Source organism: Chiloscyllium punctatum, chromosome 10, assembly GCF_047496795.1.
Source record: "Chiloscyllium punctatum isolate Juve2018m chromosome 10, sChiPun1.3, whole genome shotgun sequence".
Classification (NCBI taxonomy): domain Eukaryota; kingdom Metazoa; phylum Chordata; class Chondrichthyes; order Orectolobiformes; family Hemiscylliidae; genus Chiloscyllium; species Chiloscyllium punctatum.
Genome location: NC_092748.1, coordinates 72,411,320 through 72,432,013, shown reverse-complemented (window position 1 = coordinate 72,432,013; position 20,694 = coordinate 72,411,320). Strand labels below are relative to the sequence as shown.

Here is a 20,694-nt window from a genome sequence, read left to right as displayed (position 1 = left end):
ATAAGTTTAAGGTGAAGGGTGGAAGGTATAGGGGGGATGTCAGGGGTAGGTTCTTTACCCAGAGAGTGGTGGGGGCATGGAATACGCTGCCTGTGGGAGTGGCAGAGTCAGAATCATTGGTGACCTTTAAGCGGCAATTGGATAGGTAATGGATGGGTGCTTAAGCTAGGACAAATGTTCGGCACAACATCGTGGGCCAAAGGGCCTGTACTGTGCTGTATTGTTCTATGTTCTATGTTCTATGTTCTAAGTACAACCTGCTCCTTCTCTCCCACAGGAAATGGTGGGTGTCCAGGGGCAGGATTTCCAGAGTTAAAAGTGCAGCACCATGTGGCTGAAGACCCTTCCCTAAGGCAATGCAAAACATTAGATCCCTAAATTCTATCACCTTTTGATTTAAATGTGAATTTAAGCTGAGGGCAGAAGCATTGAAAACAAATATGACAGGAGACGTTGGCACAGTTGTAGCGGATGTTATCCGTGTTAGAAACTGATAAGTTTTGAATGCATTTTGAAATTAAATATTGTACATTTTGAAACAATGGAAAATGCAAAATATTTTAACAGGTTTGCATTGAGGATTTGATCCTACCAAAGTACAGATCTGAAATGTATATGTTCAATTGTTGAACCTTTTAGTTATAAACAACTTCATAAATTGCTAGCATAGGTTTGTCATGAATACAGACTTAAATCTTGTTTTCTTATGAGTACAGCTGGCATTGGATCAGAAGGTAATCTTGAAGAGATTATTGAAACAGAAGAAATCAGAGCTCCAGACGTCGATGATACAAAAGCTGTTGTTAGTAAAGGAGAAGAAGCACCGTGCCCACCAATTTCCCTAAATGGCGCATCCAATTTTCAAAATGTACAGACATCGGATGAGTATAGTTCGTTTGCTGTGACAGATAAAGAAACTAATATCAAATCTGAGGGCAAGTAAGTGCAAGTGAATTATATAAAACAAAGAACTGTGAATAATGAAAATCTCAAACAAAACAAATTGGGGAAGCTCAGCAGGTCTGACAGCATCCGTGGGAAGAAAGCAAAATTAGTGTTTAGTCAGAGCCAAGTCACCAGAATCGAAACATTAACTTAGCTTTCTTCCCACGTATGCAGCTGGTGAATTATATTGTTGGTGGCCTTCTTATGCATGCCCAGGAGAATGCCCATTGTCCTATTATGCTGAGGTTGGTCAACAAAGATCTGATCCCACTAATCCTATTTTCCCGTTCTTGGTTAATAGCCCTGGAGACTGTGGCAATGCAAGTGGATATCTAAATCTTCCTTAACTGTTAGGAGAGTTTTTAACTCAGCAACCCTTTCAGATAATGAGTTCCAGACTTCCATCATTTTTCAGGTGAAAAGCTTTCTCCTTAATTCTCCTGTTAAACTTCTACCCGATAAATCTACAGCTTGTGATTATTGATCTCTCTACTAAAGACAAAAATGCCTTCCTTTCTACCCTGTTTATGCCCTTAATATAATTAATCTCTCTCAAATCCCATCTCAATCTGCTCCAAGGAAAACAACTCTAACCTATCTAATCTTTCCTCATAGCTCAGGTACTCCAGACCAGGAAACATCTTGGCAAATATTCTCAACCTTGCTCGTGCACCCAGATCCTTTCTTTTATGTGGTGATGAGAATAGTACTCCAGTTCTGGCCTAAGTATTATTTTCACCATAAGATCTCTGTTTTTGTACTCTATGCCTTGTTTAGCAAAGGCTAGTATCCCTAATGACATTGCCTGCCCTTCTACCTTTAGGGATCTGTGGATGTGCATACCAAGGTGCCTCTGATCTTTAGTATTTTCCAGGGTACAACCATTCATCACATAATCCCTTGATTTGTTATCCCTCCCCAAGTGCACCCCACACTTCTGCATTGAATTCCATTTGCATCTCCTCTTCCCAACTGACCAGTCCGTCATTAATCTCTTGCAGTTTATAACTAATATCTTCACTCGTAACCACACTACTAAATTTTATGGCATCCACAAACTTCTTGATCATACCACTTGTACACCACTTGGAATTTCCTCTGCTTGGGTTTTCTCCTGATTCTGCTGTGCGTTAGTTTTCAAAGGCGGTCACATTCTTTTTTAATTGTTTGTGTCAAGTGTAGTGCTTCTGGGTACACTTCTCCAAGATTTGAAGTTGTTATCAGAAGTCCTAAGTGTAGTCTCTAGGCTGTCCTTACAGCACTTTCTTTAATCAACATAAGAATGCAACCCAGGAAGAGGTAGAAGATTCACTTTTGTAGGAGTTCAAGAACTGTGGTGGTTCAAGCAGGCAACTCATCACCACCTTCTCAAGGGTAACTAGGGGTAGGCAATAAATGCTAGTCAGGACTGATCCAGGATAGTCAACATGGCTTTGTGCATGGGAAATCATGTCTCACAAACTTGATTGAGTTTTTTGAGGAAGTAACAAAGAAGATTGATGAGGGCAGAGCAATAGATGTGATCTATATGGACTTCAGTAAGGCGTTCGACAAGGTTGCCCATGATTAGCAAGGTTAGATCTCATGGAATACAGGGAGAACTAGCCATTTGGATACAGAACTGGCTCAAAGGTAGAAGACAGAAGGTGGTGGTGGAGGGTTGTTTTTCAGACTGGAGGCCTGTGACCAGTGGAGTGTCACAAGGATGGGGGCTGGGACCTCTACTTTTTGTCATTTACATAATGATTTCGAATGCGAGCATTAGAGGTACAGTTAGTAAGTTTGCAGATGACATCAAAATTGGAGGTGTAGTGGACAGCGAAGAGAGTTACCTCAGATTACAACAGGATATGGACCAGATGGGCCAATGGGCTGAGAAGTGGCAGATGGAGTTTAATTCAAATAAGTGCGAGGTGCTGCATTTTGGGAAAACAAATCTTAGCAGAGCTTATATATTTAATGGTAAGATTCTAGGGAGTGTTGCTGAACAAAGACCTTGAAGTGCAGGTTCATAGCTCCTTGAAAGTGGAGTCACAGGTAGATAGGATAGTGAAGAAGGAGTTTGATATGATTTCCTTTATTGGTCAGAGTATTGAGTACAGGAGTTGGGAGGTCATGTTGTGGCTGTACAGGACATCGGTTAGGCCACTGTTGGAATATTGCGTGCAATTCTGGTCTCCTTCCTAAGGGGAAGATGTTGTGAAACTTGAAAGGGTTCAGAAAAGATTTACAAGGATGTTGCAAGGGCTGGAGGATCTGAGCTACAGGGACAGGCTGAACCAGCTGGGGCTGTTTTCCCTGGAGCGTCGGAGGCTGGGGGGTGACCTTATAGAGGTTTACAAAATTATGAGGGGCATGGATAAGATAAATAGATGCAGTCTTTTCCCTGGGATCAGGGAGTCCAGAACTAGAGGGCATAAGTTTAGGGTGAGAGGGGAAAGATATAAAAGAGACCTAAGGGGCAACTTTTTCACGCAGAGGGTGGTATGTGTTATGGAATGAGGTGCCAGAGGATATGGTGGAGGCTGGTACAATTGCAACATTTAAGAGGCAATTGGATGGGTATATGAATAGGAAGGGTTTGGATGGATATGGGACAGGTGCTGGCAGGTGGGGCTAGTTTGGGTTGGGACATGTTGGACCGAAGGGTCTGTTTCTATGCTGTACATCTCTGACTCTATGCCAGCAATGCCCACGTACAGGAGTATAAAACAAAAGTATCAGGCATTCTGGTTGCATGGTCAGCCCAATTCAGTTGTTTGGCCTGGGAGCTTGGATTAACACCTCCATATCTGATATTTTTTATCTTTGTCTCATCTTTAAAGTTTCTAAAGGTGGCTTAACTGAAAGTGGTTGAACTTCTTGCCATTATACTAGCTCACAGTCCAAGTCTCATGCGAGTAAATTGATTATAATACTGTATAATTTAGCTATTTAGAAAAAAAAAGTGGGATTAAGTAGTGGAATAGAAATAAAAGCAACTCAGCACAGGACTCCCTCCTTGTCTACGTTGGCTTTATATTACAAAAATCACACTTTTATTCCTCTTTGTACCCGAGCTGAGATCCTATTGTATTTGTAAAGCATTTAACCTGTATTGATATTATATGTTAATTTCTTTCCTATCATCAACTGGTGCTAAACTTAGCATACTCTGTTAATATTATCACAAAGGTGTCGCCTTATGCTTATTTTAATACCATAACTCCACTTTTCAACTGATCAAAATCTGTTAACCTTGTATTTCTAGTTCGATAAAATTTAATAATGATAGTTTAATTTTGACATAATTTTAAAACTGAGAGCTAGATCAATTTGAATTACTAGGCATCGTAATTATAACTATTGTCTTAATAAAGTTGTCAAAATCATCTCTCACTCCATTTTTGTATGAACATTAAATGTTTTGTAAAATCAATGTACAAATTATTACAAACCCTTTTATAATACTTGCGTCCCCAATTTTTTTCTTGTCCTTCAACAGAATAAGTACAGCTGAAGATGTTTGCAACCAAATTGTGACAGAAAAGGATAAAAATTCAAAGACAGATATAGATAAGGCTCTATCAGTGGCAAACACAAATGGTAAGTACCATATACAAAAAATAAAAATCTGTGGGGAATTTTAAGTCTTCAGAAATGAAGTTAACATGTAAACTGGATTGTCCTGAATTTTCTTGTTCAGACCAAAAGGCATAGGAACTGAAATAGGCCATTCAGTTCATCAAGTATGCAAAGCCGTTCAATGAGATCATTGCTGATCTCAATTCTAAAGTCGACTTTCCCCTCTCTTTTCTCCATAACCATTGATTCCTTTACTGAATAAAAGTCTGTCTCTACCTTAAATGTACTTAATGACCTAGCTTTGATGACCCTCTGTGGTAAAGCATTCCTTTCCTCTATCTGAATTGGATGACTCCCATACCCTGAGATTATGCAAGCAACCCCTCTGCATCTATCCTGACATGTCCCTTAAGGAGCTCGCTTCCTCATTGGGGTTTAGAATGAGTATAAACCCAAACCCCACAGCCTCTTAATCTTAAGATAATCTGTCCAAATGCACAATCAATCAATGTGTATTCTTTAGTCTGCCTCCAATGCCAGTATGTCTTTCTGTAGGAAAGGGGAACAGAAATGTTTCTAGTATTCCAGCTATGGTCTGACTAGTGCCTTGTATAGTTTGTGAAGTCTCCCTACTTTTATACTCCATTCTCTTTGAATTAATGGCCAAGATTCTGTTTGCTTTGCCTATTACTTATGGAACTTGTGTGTTAGTTTTGTGTGACCCTCTCTGCTGTAGGTTTCTGCAGTCTTTTTCTATTTAAATAATAATCAACTAGTCCATTATTCCTAATTTCACTTGTTCCCATGTAATATTCCATCTGACAAATTTCACCTGTCTATATAATCTGCAAACTTTGTCATTCTGAGCTTTGCCTTACCACCTATTTTTGAGTCATCCATAAGCTTGGCAATAGTACCCCTGTATCCGCAGAATTGTATTCCGCGTTTTCGGTTACCCATGGTTTACTGCAGCCTGAGCATATTACAGGGAACGTTCCAGAACCAGGGACCAGTGGGCTGCTGCGAAGGTAAATTTTCCATTTTAAATGAATGGCTTAGTTTCTGTCTGTAGTTTTGGGTTTCTGCGATAGGTCTTAGACCATATCTCCCGCTGGTTATGGGGGGCCTACTGTACATTCACTGTCTTCATCCAAGTTAGTAATGTACAGTTTAGAAATATATGCATGTGCATTATTGATATTAACTGTAGAAACTTAACTGATACATAAGTACATAAAATGCAACCTTCAGTCAAAATGTAGATGGTCAACTTTTACAGGAGTAATGTTTACAGAGGTTTTAATTTTCCATTTCCCATCACCTCTCTATCTCTGCTGTTGGGTCAGAGACTGTTCCCACTAATCCTATTTCCAAAAGTAGTAAAAGAGGAGCCAAAAGTAAATATACAGACATGAGGTGCTGAGGTGGTGACTGGACAAATAGTTTATGCATCTAATACATAGAATTATGTCTACTTTCTATCACAGAAACAGGTTATCCAGTGCAATAGACTTGTTTTTATTTCAAACAAACCTCTTGCGACTTCATTTAGAATAGTTGAATTGTGTGCCCAATATCTGTTTGTATGGCAACAAGAAACAAGCAGAACAGTAAAATTCTGCTGTAGGTGGACTACATCTTGATCTTTTTGACATGATGTACATCGATGAAACTCCAGGAGAAACGTGGACGATCAGAATTATCCAGTTCAATCAGTACAACTCAGTATTTATGATAATGCAAAATAAAAGAACACTTTTGTTCTAATGGATCGTCTTGGTTAATTTAAGCAGAACAACATCTCTGATCCCTGATTTAAAGGCCAGGACAGAATATTCTTTTGTACAGTCTCCTGTCTGTTTAATCTTCATGTGGTACCTCAGTGCTTGACAGCCTTTTTAGTGTCATTGTCTCATCTTTTAAAAATCTGATTCATATGTCTACTTTTGGTCAAAATTAACTAAAAAACACAGTGGAATTAATCATTGTAACTGGTCTATAGTTATGCTGAGTTCTTCAAGTGACTAGTATTATCTCATCAGTGAGTGCAACTAGTTATTTGAATAACAAAGTATGGTATCCTTTTATCTACCATTTCATGGAAAAAATGATACTTGCCGTAAGTAGTGCCATGAGGAATTTGTGTTGAATTAGCAAATGCAGGAACCCCATTAGATATTTTGTTGTAAATTTCTCTTGCTTATATTTACATCCATAATGTGTAAGCTTCTTGAGGAATTTCAACGTATTGTTGGAAAACATTCTCATGCAAGTAAACTGATCGAATTCTTTGCTTGAATTTTAGTTGAAGAACAACAGGTTGCAGAAAATAAACACAGTGATATGTATCAGAGAGATTCAGATGGAATGCCAAGCGTGAAGACCATGTTACCACCCGATAAACGAATAACAGGAGAGTCGATTCAAACTTCAGAAGAAACAAGCATTTCTGGTGATGCTGGAACCAGTCCTGCAGCAAGACATTCTGCCAATTCTCCATCATCAAATGGACCTGATAAAGACAATCAAAAACATTCCGACACAGTGGAGATCAATGAGCTGGAAATTAAAAAAAGTAATTCTGAAGAGTCTGATAAAGAAGTAGATTTTCAGAATGTCCACTGCACTGGTGCAACAGAGAGTACCGTTATCCTAACATCTTATGCAACCTTGAAAGGCACTTCTGCAGAATGCCCACAAGTCAATAATTTTACTCTGCTGGAGTCTTCTGAGCAACAGAAGTATGCACCAGCATCAAATATGTCTGCTGATGCAACTGAATGCACACTTGCTGATAAGCAGGATAAGATGCCTGTTAACCAACCAGCTAAAGAATGCTCAGCATCCAATGATTCTCTTGCATCATTGTCAACCAAAGATGCCAGCAGAAGTCCAGAAAGTCCGACAAAGATTCCAGTGCTATATAAGTGTGAGTCTGAGCCTAAGCCTAAGCCTTCAAATGAAATCACAAGAGACTATATACCAAAGATTGGAATGACAACCTACAAAATTGTTCCCTCAAAGTCATTAGAAAATGAAGCATTTGTCACGTATGGAGTCATGCCAGAAGCTGAAATACCAGATCAGCAAACAGCATCTTATGTTGTCACAGTGCCTGACACTTCAAAAGAGTCAACAAAGCAGCTTGGTACATCAGAAGAGCCTCTAACTAACGTTATAAGAGAGCTAACAGCTTTTCACCAAGGAGCTCACTTTGATAAAAGTGCTAAAGGAAGATCCATTAATCCTTCCATTAAAACCTCTCACCTAGAAACAACAGATTCCAAATTGGTGGCTGATACTGAAGATGCACAATCAAAGGTGCAAGTAAGTAGAAGAACTCAGAGTATTTCAGAGAGGAAAATGAAGCCTGGATCAGCCTTCCTCCAGCTGCATAAAAGGAGCTCAGGACAATATGTTAGCTCTGCACTAGCTAGAAGTGCTAGTTTACCTTCTCAATCCAGCATTGATAGAGGTGACAAATTCTCACCAAAGGAGGAAAATGGATTGTCAATTCAGGAAGTTACTCCAACAAATGCAGATGATCTAAATGTTATAATTCCTCCACCTCCAGAATTTACGGTAATTTCTGAAGGGAATGCCCAGAAAGAATTGCCCAAGTCTGGGGAGACGTCTATATCTCGACCTTCAAAACCTCCCAAAGTACCAAAGAAGCCATCTGTTCGTGTAACATTAGCTGACACAAAAGCTGTCAGAACTACTGTTGCTGCAAAAACATACAGTCCTACCTCACCATCACCTTTTGCTCGTGCGGTGTCTTCAGCAGTCAAGAAAGCACAAACAAACCCAACGTGTTCTTTTAAACCCAAGAGTGCTGGAATTGATTCATCAACCCTGTCCTCTCCAACTAATTCTGCAGAAAGAGAATTGCATCCAGCTTTAACAGTTCATAATGAGTCCAGTCACAACAGCTTACCAAAACAGGTAAAAGTAATACAATAAGGGAAGATTATTTACTGATTTTTAACTTGCAAAGAATATCTATTTGTAGCACTAATGTTCCTTTATCCTTAAATTGATGCATGCAACTAAATTCAAATAAGTGCCTAATCACAATAATGTGATTACTTTTTTTCAGAAAAACAGTAATGCCATTAGAAATTTTATGAACAGGTTAATTAGAGAAGTTTAATTTGAGTAAAAAGTTAAACTTTCAGAAATTTTGTCTAAATACTAATGTCGTATGATTTTAAAAGATTATTTACTATGATAGGAGGTAAAATGTTCACTCTCTGTTGGTATATTACAGAAATATTATACCAGGTTACACAAGCTGTTGCATTAGATATTTTTAATCAACCTATTCAGGTATGCTTTGACACATCTCTGGAGCAGTGTGGTTTTGAACCCAAGTTTTCTGGCTCCGTGGCAGAAGTATTACCATTGTACCATGAGCACTGTAGGATTATTCTGTGATTAAAATATTTCATAGCAGCTTCCACTTTAAGGCCTTAAAGTCTAATTAATGTGAAAGTTGAGTATCCCAAGCAAAATTGAGTTAACTGTTATTAGTGAGAGAAATTTGCAATTTAAAATGCCTTGGTCAAATTCAGAGGAAAAGAACTTGAACTGGATAAACAACAGCGAACTTGGAAATTACTTTAAAAAGTTGATGTCAGAACCACAAGAAATGGATAATTGATTAGCAACAACAAATGTCAATACCCACTCTAGTGATTGTAATGAGGTCAGCCAGGTGGACCCCATAGAATGAGTTCCCTGATTGGGGCTGTTAATCTCTTCCAGTCAGAGAGCCCTGGCTGACGAATAACAACAAATGTCTTGGTCACTCTGAGAGCTGACTCTGAGGGAGCTCGGGCAATGTCAAGGACACTCCACATGTAAATAAAGGGTGACTTGGTGAAGAGACGTTGACCTCTGTGGAGTTATTTCACTGCCCACAGTCCAGCAGGTTGCTCTCTAGTCATTGGGACACCTAGTGAGGAAAGGGAATAGTGCCCTTGGTTCCACACACAAGCTAATAAGGAGCTTTGGTTTGGTTATTATGCACCTTAGAATACTGCTTTGAGCTGAACATAGATGCTAATAAAATATTTCTGGCTACTAACTAAATTACCTTGCAGTTGTAGTACGTAAACAATGAAGTAAAGTAACACATAAGCCAAGAAACTATGAAGGTTACCTACTTTTGCCAGAAACTAAAAATCTAATACTTGATGTGGGAGTTCCCAAAGTTGGGGGTTGCGAATTAGAGGCAGCAATGGCTGCCATGGAACTTTTGACCAAGTAACTGGTTGCGACACACCTTTAAATCCTTGTCTTTTTTTCTCAACTGTGATACCCCTCTACCACACCGTTATGGTTTGTACTAAGGGGTCATGACTATTATCCACCCTCAATATGGTATCCTTATGGGAAAAGACATGGAACCCCCTGACTTTGTCACTCGTCTTTCACTTGACATTGACATTTGTCGATCATTTTCTCCTCAAAGCATGTTACTGTTCATTCTGACTTAAATTATTTTCCTCTAGCACCAAATTGAAGAAGTCCGAAGACAATAGCAGGGGTGCATTAAAAGTAAATAACTTTTGCAAATGTCTGTTTAATCTTTGTCAAAATTGCCAATATTACCGAAATAGGCAATTGTAATATTGTTGCACAAGAATAAGAGAAATTATTTGATATTTTCACGTTGTAAAAGCTGGTAACTTATCAAACCCTGTTACCAGATGTGTGCTTGTGACTGATGTTGGCTGAACCATCAATGAGAAATTTTTCAGAAATAAATCTGCATCAACAGATTTAGCATGATAGTAAGTTGTTTAGTTCTGGAAGCCATAATGGCTTTAAAATGAAGTTACTTTATCTGAAAACTTGTTATTTTCTGACAAATAATAAATGCCAATAATACTAAAAAGCAAAAAAAAAATTCTCCATTTGCCTATTCTTCTTAGAGAATCCTCAATTTTAACTGTAGTATACATACTTTACCCACTGAAACAAGCACCTTTGAGTGTAATACTGTTGTCCACAGCAGGGTTTGCTTGATTACGTAGTGGTATGAGCTATAGTCCTGCTGCTTGCAATGCCATGTGCTAGGTCCAAATTGCAGAAAATTATACCTTGATGAAAATATTACTGTTGCTGGACATTTCCAAGTAAAAATAAATAATTCTGTCTCCATTCCACTGCAAAATTAACTTTGGATTGCGGCATACTGTCTGGATTTCCAGGAACTGAGTCCCCTTGTCAAATTCTGTTTTCGCAACTTTCAGGTAGTCACCATTCTCAGAAGCACACCCCTTGAAGTAGAGCAACATTGAAATTAATTAAAGCAAGGAGCCTGCTAACAGTGGTTCAAATGGCAAAAACCTGTCCATCAAGCTATAACATGAGTGATTTGCTTCCTTTTCTTGCCTTCATGAGCTGCTTTTGTTTGATGTGCCCAAAGATCTGTAGGTCACATGGAGACCCAAATCAGAAACTCGTGATGCTAAGTTGACGTCAGTAGGACAACCAACTTCAGTTATTCTTTCATGAAATTGTTTGCATAAGATAAAACTGTATACTTTATGAGGTTTTGTTGCTTCATTTTAACTTACAGATGATACATTTTATAAATAGACCGTTATCTACCATTTGCTATCACTATTCCTGAAAAGTACTACCGGTGCTACCCAACTCATGAGTAGAATGCTTGCTCCCATGGTGAGTGTGTGCTGCTTACTAGAAAAAAGAGACTGGCATCTTATAAATTTGATAATGAAAGAAAATGCAAGGGTACATTTGATGGACTTCTCTGACATATACTTATTGGATCTTGTTGACTGCTCACTATTCAGTTTGGAAATATTTGCAGAAGTTGAGGAGCAAATGATGGATTACAACCTAATTTCAGTCTCTGTGTTTGTAGCATTTGTCACATCTGGCAGTAATACATACTTTGAATTTCAGTTCTTTTACAATCTTTTACAGACTTTGTCTCCTGTAGGAGGACAAGAAATGGATTGCTGTAAAATAGTGGGAAATGAGGCACAGCACGTTCAAGCACAATTGCCATCTCCTTTAAGTACATCAAAACCTACTTTAATTTCCCAAATGAGTGACCCAGGAGAAATTCACCGAGCTGTTCTGGATGCTGTTCGCTCAGGGGAAGGAGCTGCCAGACTTAAAAAGGTGGACACACTTCCCACGATGTAACTATATGCATTAATAATTTACTAAAACAAAGTTGATCAGCTTTAATTTTAAATTTATTCGGTTACAACTAAGATATTATCCAACAATTACTAAACTCTGTAATACACAGTTATGAGTATCTTCTTGCACTACATATTGCAATTCACTGGAATATAAGGGGCCTTGGCTCAAAGTTGACTCGATGTGATAGCTGTAATTGTGAACCTGAAATACAAATATCTGTACTATATATGTGTTGTATGTGAAAATTATGTGCACTTATAACCAAAACAATCTCAATTATACATCTTTAATCTGTATTTCCCTACAAAATCAACATTTTTGCATACAGATTTTACGCTGTACATAAAAAGATATATAATAATAGTAAAAGCATTTTTGTAATAAGGACTAAAACTATTTTAAATGTAATTGACAAATATATGTTGCAATTTATTTTTAAATCCAACTACTGTCTTCAGCCTTTTTGGCTTTTATAATTTAGCGATAAGCTCTCCAATTATTCAACAAAAAACCAACCAATATTTGGTTTTCCTAGCAGTGTTGTATTTCCATGTTGTAATTTCAAGTCTTTGATGTTCCCAAAACAATGGGTTTCATTTTTCTGACCAATGGGGGCAAGACCTAGGTGGTATATGGATGCAGGACACCTGAGAAAAGCAGGGGAAACCATGTTGATATGCCATCAGGTTAATTTTCCATGGTTAAGCATGGACTGTGGTCAACAGTCTGTACCTCCAGAGATAGACAGACAAGTGAGATAAATTAAGGCTGCAGTTAGTGATTATTTACTAAGCATGCCAGTGTTTTGATGTCTGTGGAAATGTCCTTGCTATGTATAGAGGCTGCCATTACAGTGGAGGTGGCCTGCTTTTGGCATAGAGCTGTCAAAGTTGGAGGCTCCATCTCTGAAAGAGGGGGATGTGGCCAGGAGCACTCCCACCTGCAGCCAAGGAAATCCACTTGGAAGACTTTCCCCTCTGCTCTGAGAGGCCTGGTAGCTTTACCACTGGGAATTTTTAATTTAAATGAACATCTCAGAAGGTACCTCCATGTTGAGGCATCCTTATGGGCCTCAATCTGCCTCACCTTTCCTGTGTTTTGTTGAGGCTCTGAAACTGCTCGCCTTCTGATTGCTTTGGTATCATTAAGAGTTCGCGCACTGCCCTTAATAGTTCAGTAAGCACAGAGGCAGCCGGTTAAAGAGGCCGTCACTGGGAAAATTGCACCTTCAAGTTGCTGCCAGCAAATGGGAGCTTGGGGATTCCCATCTGGTGCCAAAATTGGGGTCCGAAAGCCTGCTGTAAAATCTAGTTTTGTAATGAACTCTTTACCTCTCCAGCAATTTAGAAGCATTTATGGGATCAATTAGCTGGCACTTTACTTCAAACTTAAAGCCAAATCAATAGGTACTTGATTGTGTCATACCAATAAAAGCATATCAAATATTTGGTGGAAGTTTTCTGTAGATAGAAACTAGCTTGTATTCTTACTGAACTGTTACAAGGACATCTGTCATATAAGTGTTATGCCAAGGAATGGATTAAAATTGATATATCATCTTCAGCTTTAATGTTTCAAAGATTAGTTTGATTAAGAAATATCAGTTGATGAATTACTTTTGAAGAAAATGTTTATATAAATGTTGAATTAATTTTGCTTGATGTAGAAGTAAAATGAAACAATTGCAAATAATGTATCTGATATCACTCATTGAAACAATTAACTCGAAGTCTGTATTCAATACTTTATTCAATCATTGAAAAGCTATTTTAGGGTGGGGCAAGGGTATTTTAATGTATAAAATGGCTTGGGTTAGTCAATTTTTAACAATGCTTGTCTTTGCAAAACTTCTGAAATATTTATTTTGAAGTAAGAACACTGTCAATATGGCTTGGGCTTATTTTTTGAAATGTTCACTTTCAGTTTTGAATATGTTTCCTGATTTAGCACTGTATTTAAGAATTCACAACTTAAGTTCTGCAATATTCAATGCTTCAATTTCTATATATATGTTAAGAGCACATCTTTGAAACATTAAATTCTTTTACCCTGTTTTTGTTTATTTCTGCACACTCAATGTTAAACTGGGATGTTCTGTTCCTGTTTATCTTGTTAGTTAATTATTTTTAAGTATTAAATATTGGAGATCTAAAATATTTTAATGGTTTTTAAGCAGATCCAATATCCTGGGTTGGAATTAATATACTAATTTTGAAAGTATTGTTTTCCTACTGTTACCATCCCAGCTGATGGTACTATTGGACAAGTCGGATCCCAGAATGAAAACTGATATGTTTTGATCATACATTTTTGTTCAGCTAGATAACATAGTGGTTAATCACTACAACATATTCACATTGGATTACAGACTGCTCTTTAACAGCAGAACATAGGTTTAATACACAAAATAAAGAAATCTAATTTACAGTTAGATGCAAACATCAAAACAAAGTTTCATCGTGTTCCCCAACACCAGCCAGTACAGGGACTCACGACCCCTGTCTCATTTCATTAGGTTTGTTCTGAACAGATTCTTTTCTGCTTTTTTATCCCCCTGTATATTGTGGAGACAATTCAGTGAATCCTTTCCAAGCCTGCTGTCACAAACTCTTCGCAAATCTGAGAACTTAAACTTGCTCAGTTACATTAATGTGCAGATTTCTATCAAATCTCTCCGAGTCTGGAAGTGGCATTTCTGCTAGCGTAGGTGGCTTTCCTGATCTGAACTGGAAAATTCCTCCTCAGGAAGAAACTAATACTTGCTTCTGAAGTAGTCTGAACTGGACAGGTTTTAAGTTTCCCAACCAAATCAAAAACAAAACAAATTGTCTTAGTGAATTTACACTGCCGGTCATAAACTCAAACGTTTAAACAACTTTCCATTAATGTCATAAGGGACTGCAGTCACTAAGCAATGCAGGATTTCGACCACTGTTCCAGAATGACTTGCTGATTTTATTTTCAGAGAACATGCTTCATAGAAATAACCAATAACAATCTTCCTCTATTTTAAAGCAATCCAATTTTTGAAAAAATTATACTCCTTTCATCACTCTACTTAAAAGTTCTAAAAATAGAAATACTAGAAGTGTGGTTGTGGGTGTTCAAGTCCATTATTAAAAAGTCCATTATTATTAATCAGAAATTTTGTTATTTCTGATTAGTACAATTGTACAGAATTTACAGTGTATAGGATTTTTCCAACAGCATACTACAGCTTCTACTCCCAACTGACATATTTTCCTTATATACAAGATCACATTAATAGACATTAAATCCAAGAATCAAATGTAAAAATGGTTGCCCTGTGGTTCAGCTTGTTAAGTCAGTCAGTGACTGATTCAGGTGGACCGGAAAAATTCCCATATTTGATCTCAATCCAATGTTGACCTAGCTTATTTAAAACATGGTAGTGGTATGTGGGATGAGAGTTCCAAAGATCCCCTAGGTTTGGAAAAGGAAGAAAATTCCCTTACAACATAGAACAGGGCAGGAGCAGGTCCTTCAGCCCATCATGACTGTGCTAACCACGATGCCATTCTAAACTAATCCTATCCGACTGCATGTGGTCTGTATCACTCTTCCATGCCTGTTCACGTGTCTGTCAAATACCCCTTAAACATTGCTTCAATCTCTGTTTCTACCACCTTCCCTGTCAATGGGTTCCACATACTGTGTAAAACAAAACACTTTCCTCGCATATCTCTCTTAAACTTTCACCTCTCACTTTAAATGTATGTCCCCTAGTATTTGACAGTTCCACCCTGGGGGAAGTAAAGACCAACTATTCACCCTATCTATGCCTCTCATAATTGCATACACTCCTATCAGGTCGCCCCTCAGCCTCTGTTCTATTTTCACCTGCCAGTGGAATCATCCTCTTTACTTCTATCGTATCTATTCCCTTCATAATTTTATATGTTTCTATAAGATCTCATTCTTCTAAATTCCAATGAATATAATCCCGGTCTACTCCGTCTCTCCGCATAAACAAACCCCCTCAACTCCAGAATCACCCTAGTGAATCTCCCCTGCATCCGCTCCAGTGACAGTACATCCTTTCTCAAGTGATAAGACCAAAACTGCATGCTGTACTCCAGGTGTGGCCTCCTCAGCACCCTGAACAGTTTTACCTCCCTGCTTTTAAACTCAATTTGTTTAGCAATGAAGGACAAAATACTTGGATGCTGCCTGAACTGCTGTGCTCTTCCAGCATCACTAACCCAAAATTCCATTTGCCTTCCTAATTACTTGTATCTGCAGACCAACCCTCTGTGATTCATGCACAAGGACACTCAGGTCCCTCTGCATATCAGCATGCTGCAACGTTTTACCATTCAAGTAATCCTTATTACTGTTACTCCTACCAAAATGGATGACATCACATTTATTAACATCTGCCAGACCTTTTGCCCATTCACTTAAAGTATCTATGTTCCTCTACAAATTTTCACAGTCCTCCACACACTTTGCTCTGCCACTCATCCGCAAATTTTAACACACTACACGTGGTCCCCAACTGCAAATCATCTATGTAAATTGTGAATAATTGTTGTCCCAACATTGATCCCTGAGGCACACCACTAGTTACTAATTGCCAACCAGAATAGTACTTATTTATCCCCACTCTTTGCTTCCTGTTAGTCAACCAATCCTCTATCCATGCAAATACTTTATTCATAATACCATGCATCTTTATCTTATGCAGCAGCCTCTTGTGTGGCACCTTGTCAAAGGCCTTTGGGAATCTATGTACACCACATCCTTTGGGTCTCTGTTGTCCACCTTGCTCGTAAAGTCTTCATAGAATTTCCAAAAGATTAAGACCTGCCTTTCATGAACCCATGCTGCGTCTGGCCAATGGGACAATTTCTATCTAGATGCCTTGCTATTTCTTCCTTGATAATAGAATCCAGCATGTTCTCCAGTACTGAAGTTAACCTAACTGGTCTATGATTCCCCATCTTTTGTCTACCTCCGTTTTGCTGTTTTCCAATCTGCTGGAACTGCCCCAGGGTCCAGCGAATATTGGAAAATTACCATTTCTCTCGTCATCTCTTTTATACCCTGAGATGCATTCCATCAGGACCAGGAAACTTGTCTATCCTTAGCTCCATTAGCTTTCCCAATGCTATCTCTTCCATAATAATGATTGTTTCCAGGTCCTCCCCTACCTTCGTCTCTTTGTCAGTTACTGGCATGTTATTATTGTCCTCCACTGTGAAGGCCGACACAAAATACCTGTTCAATGCCTTGGCCATTTCATCACAGCCCATGACTAAATACCCTTTCTCATCCTCTAAATGGTCAATGATTAGGCACTCCTTTTAAGTTCATAGATTTATAGAAACGTTTGCTATCCACCTTTATATTCTATGCTAGTTTTTTTTCTCATGTTCTATCTTACTTTTCTTCATAGTTGTTCTTGTGGCTTTCTGTTGAGCTTTTTATATTTTCCCAATCTTCTAGTTTCCTGTTGTCCTTGGCCACTTTGTATGCTTTCTCTTTCAATTTGATAGCCTCTCTTATTTCCATAGACACCCATGACAGATTACCCCTTTTCTTACAGTCCTTCCTTTTCTCTGGAATGTACTTTTGCTGAGCACTTTGACACATTGCTATGAAGGTCCTCCAATATTTGTCAGCTGTCCCACCATAAAATCTTTGTTTTCAGTCTACTTAGCCAAGTCCTCCCTCATCCTATTGTAGTCTTCTTTGTTTAAACACAGGACCCTAGTATTATCTTCTTTTACCATATTATGATCGCTCCTTCCAAGAAGATCCCCAACTATGAGATCATTAATTATTCCGGTCTTATTGCACAGGTCCATATTTAGGACAGCTTACTCCCTCGACAGTTCCATTATATAATGTTCAAGAAAAATATTGTGGGTACACTCAATGAATTCCTCTCAAGGCTATCCTGACTGAGCTGGTTTGAGCAATCGACATGTAGATGAATATTCCCCATGATAATTGTTGTACCATTTTTACAGGCATTAGTTATTTAGAACATGGAAATGTACAGCACAGAACAGGCCCTTCGGCCCACGTGTTGTGCCGAGGATTAATCTTAATGTAAAATGAAACAACCTAACCTACGTACCCGTCAATTCACTGCTATCCATGTGCACATCCAGCAGTCGCTTGAACGTCCCTAATGACTCTGCTTCCACCACCATCGCTAGCAATGCATTCACAACTCTCTGCGTAAAGAACCTACCTCTGACATCTCCTCTGTACCTTTCTCCTAATATGTTAAAACTATGACCCCTCATGCCATTCAATCCTGCCCTGGGGAAAGGTCTCTGGCTATTGACTCTATCCATGCCTCTCATTACCTTGTATACTTCGATCAGGTCACCCCTCTTCTTCCTTCTCTCCAGAGAGAAAAGTCCAAGCTTAGTCAACCTCTCTTCATAAGGCAAACTCTCCAGTCCAGGCAGCATCCTGGTAAATCATCTTTGCACCCTCTCCAAAGCCCCTCTATCTTTCCTATAGTAGGGCAATCAGAACTGGGCACACTATTCCAAGTGTGGTCTCACCAGGGACTTGTAGAGCTGTAGCAAAACCGTGCAGCTCTTAAATTCAATCTCCCTGTTAATGAAAGCCAAAACACCGTATGCTTTCTTAACCCTGTCCACTTGGTGGCAACTTTGAGGGATCTATGTCCTTGAACACCAAGATCCCTCTGTTCTTCTTCACTGCCAAGAATCCGGTCTTTAATCCTATATTCAACATTCAACCTTCCTGTTGTTTGCCTCCAATTCATTAGTTTAAATTCCTAATGACCACCCTATTGATTCTTTTCGCTAGGAAACTGGTTACAGATTGGTTCAAGTGGAACCAGCAGTATGGAACCCATTCCATCGGTACAGATCCCTCCTGTTCCCACACCACTCCCTTAGCCATGTGTTTACTTCCCTAATTTTCTTATACCTAGCCAATTTGCATGTGGTTCGGGTAGTAATCCGGAGACTATAACCCTTGAGGACCTGTTCCTTAATTTTGTACCTAATGCTTAATTTCCCCAAACAGGTTACCCTTCCTCGCCTTGCCCATGTTGTTTGTCTCAATGTGGACCACAACAACTGGATCCTCTTACTATCGCTCCCATATACTTTCAAGCCAGTCAGATGTCCTGCACCCTGGCACTGGGCAGGCAACCCACCATGTGGGACTCCCAATCCTGCTCGCAAAGGATACTATCTATCCTCCTAATAATAAAATTCTATCTCACTACCACTTGTTTTTTTTTTGCTTCCCCCCCACTTTTGAATGGCCTTCTGCACTATGGTGCCATGGTTAGCTGGCTCATCCTCCCCACAGCCCTTTTCCTTATCCACACAGGGAGCAAGCATCTCATATCTGTTGGATAAGGTCAACTGCTCAGGCTCCTCCATTCCTGAACTCAGTGACTGTTGCAAACATCTTGTCACAGCAAATAAAGTCATTGAATCTTTTCCATCACTGGACCCAGTTCCTCTTCTCAAGTTTCATCTGGTGCTCTCAGGAACACTGATCCATGCCAGCTTGGTTTAAAAAAATCTGTCTTCTCCTGCTCTCCTCCAACTAAATGACCATTCTCCATTATCTCAATGCCTCAAGGACCAGCAGGTTGGCAATGCACAGTGAAAAGCAGCCCTGTCCCCTTGGTTGCAGTCTTCTGCCTGTCCCGTTGAAACAATTAGGAGTTCAATGAGAGTACTAGTTATGGCTGTTGAGGCCTGTTTAAATCTGGTCCATACTTGATCAGTTCCACCTTCACTCCTGCCGTAATAAATATGAAAACAAATAAAGTGTTGGAGAAACTTCGCACAGATGTTGCCAGATCTGCTGAGAGAAACATGTAACATTTTCAGTTTGGTGTAACTCTGTTTCAGAACCCTTGTCAGTCTTGAAACATTAACTTTATTTCTCACTCTACAGATACTGCCAGATTTGCAGAATTTCTTCAAAATTTTCTGTGTTTCTTTCAGATTTGCAATGTGTACAGTATTTTGCCTTTATTACAAAAGTGGAACCTGTCTTAAATATCTGATAGTTGTGGTGGAGATAAGCATTAAAAAATGAAGTAAGTTTTAAGCAGTGGTTCATTTGAAGAGACTGAAGAACTCCTTTCTTTGAAAATAAAGGGCTGCTAAAAGGGCATTTATTAAACTCTATGGATAATGTTAATTAAACAGTCAAGCCTGTGGAACTGCTGGATTTACAGGAAATCACATCAGGAGGTATAGATGCCCATAGCTGTGGCAGTTATATTTTTCAGTTGAACTGCCTACTGAGAGAGGCAAACCAGTTCATCTTCTAAGAAAGTCCTTTGGGATGTGCAGTGGGGTGCCTGAAAAACTGATGCTGCTCTTATCCTGAAAAGTTTCTGAATTCTCAACTGCCCCTGTGCAAACAACATCTGCAATGGTATAAGTGACGACCATCTGTGTTTAGTGACAGTTACATGTGCCAGATGCCAAGTGAAAGCCATCTTGAACATTTCACACTATATCTTCTTTTCTTTCAAGAACTGACAATTATTGTCCAAAGTATCTTTTTGAGCTAATCCCTGCACAGAATTTTTTTAAATTGCTATGTGTATGTATGCTGTGGGTTAGATAGAGGGCAAATAACTCATTTCCATTTAAAATTCCAAGTAAATGGTAGTTTTACATCTTTGCTGAAAAAGTACTGTTTATGTATATTAAATAACTTTTAAAATTCTGAATCTAATATAGATAAAGTATGTATTTAGTCATATTGGTAACTGAATAAAGTATTTAAACCTCTGGTGTGTCCAGTAGAGTGATGGGACAAAATGCAGTCTTCACGCTCAGTTGTAGCAAGCTTGTAACTTATCAGGTTATTCAAAGCTGGAACCATGGAATTGAATGGGAGATGATAATTGAAAACTATAAAGGGAAGACATCAGTTTTCTTGTACAGCAGAATAAAGTTTAATGTTTACCTTTTGATGCAATGAAGTTTATGGAGCTGCCTGGGATAG

General features: G+C 38.8%; 1 protein-coding gene across 6 annotated transcripts in view; it reads left to right on the top strand.

The window, feature by feature from the left end:
- The window catches only part of cobll1b (cordon-bleu WH2 repeat protein-like 1b), a 171,395-nt gene extending 151,044 nt beyond the window's left edge, over positions 1-20,351 (top strand). For 3 of the 6 annotated variants that reach the window (XM_072579481.1, XM_072579484.1, XM_072579486.1), the window contains 4 exons: positions 717-939; positions 4,430-4,530; positions 6,815-8,454; positions 11,470-20,350. In XM_072579481.1, coding sequence (XP_072435582.1) covers positions 717-939; positions 4,430-4,530; positions 6,815-8,454; positions 11,470-11,694 — 2,189 coding nt within the window. In that variant the 3' untranslated portion in view covers positions 11,695-20,350. Of the gene's footprint in view, positions 1-716; positions 940-4,429; positions 4,531-6,814; positions 8,455-11,469 lie in introns of all 6 variants that reach the window. The other 3 variants (XM_072579483.1, XM_072579482.1, XM_072579487.1) reach the window with 3 other exon arrangements.
- The last annotated feature ends 343 nt before the right edge of the window (positions 20,352-20,694 follow it).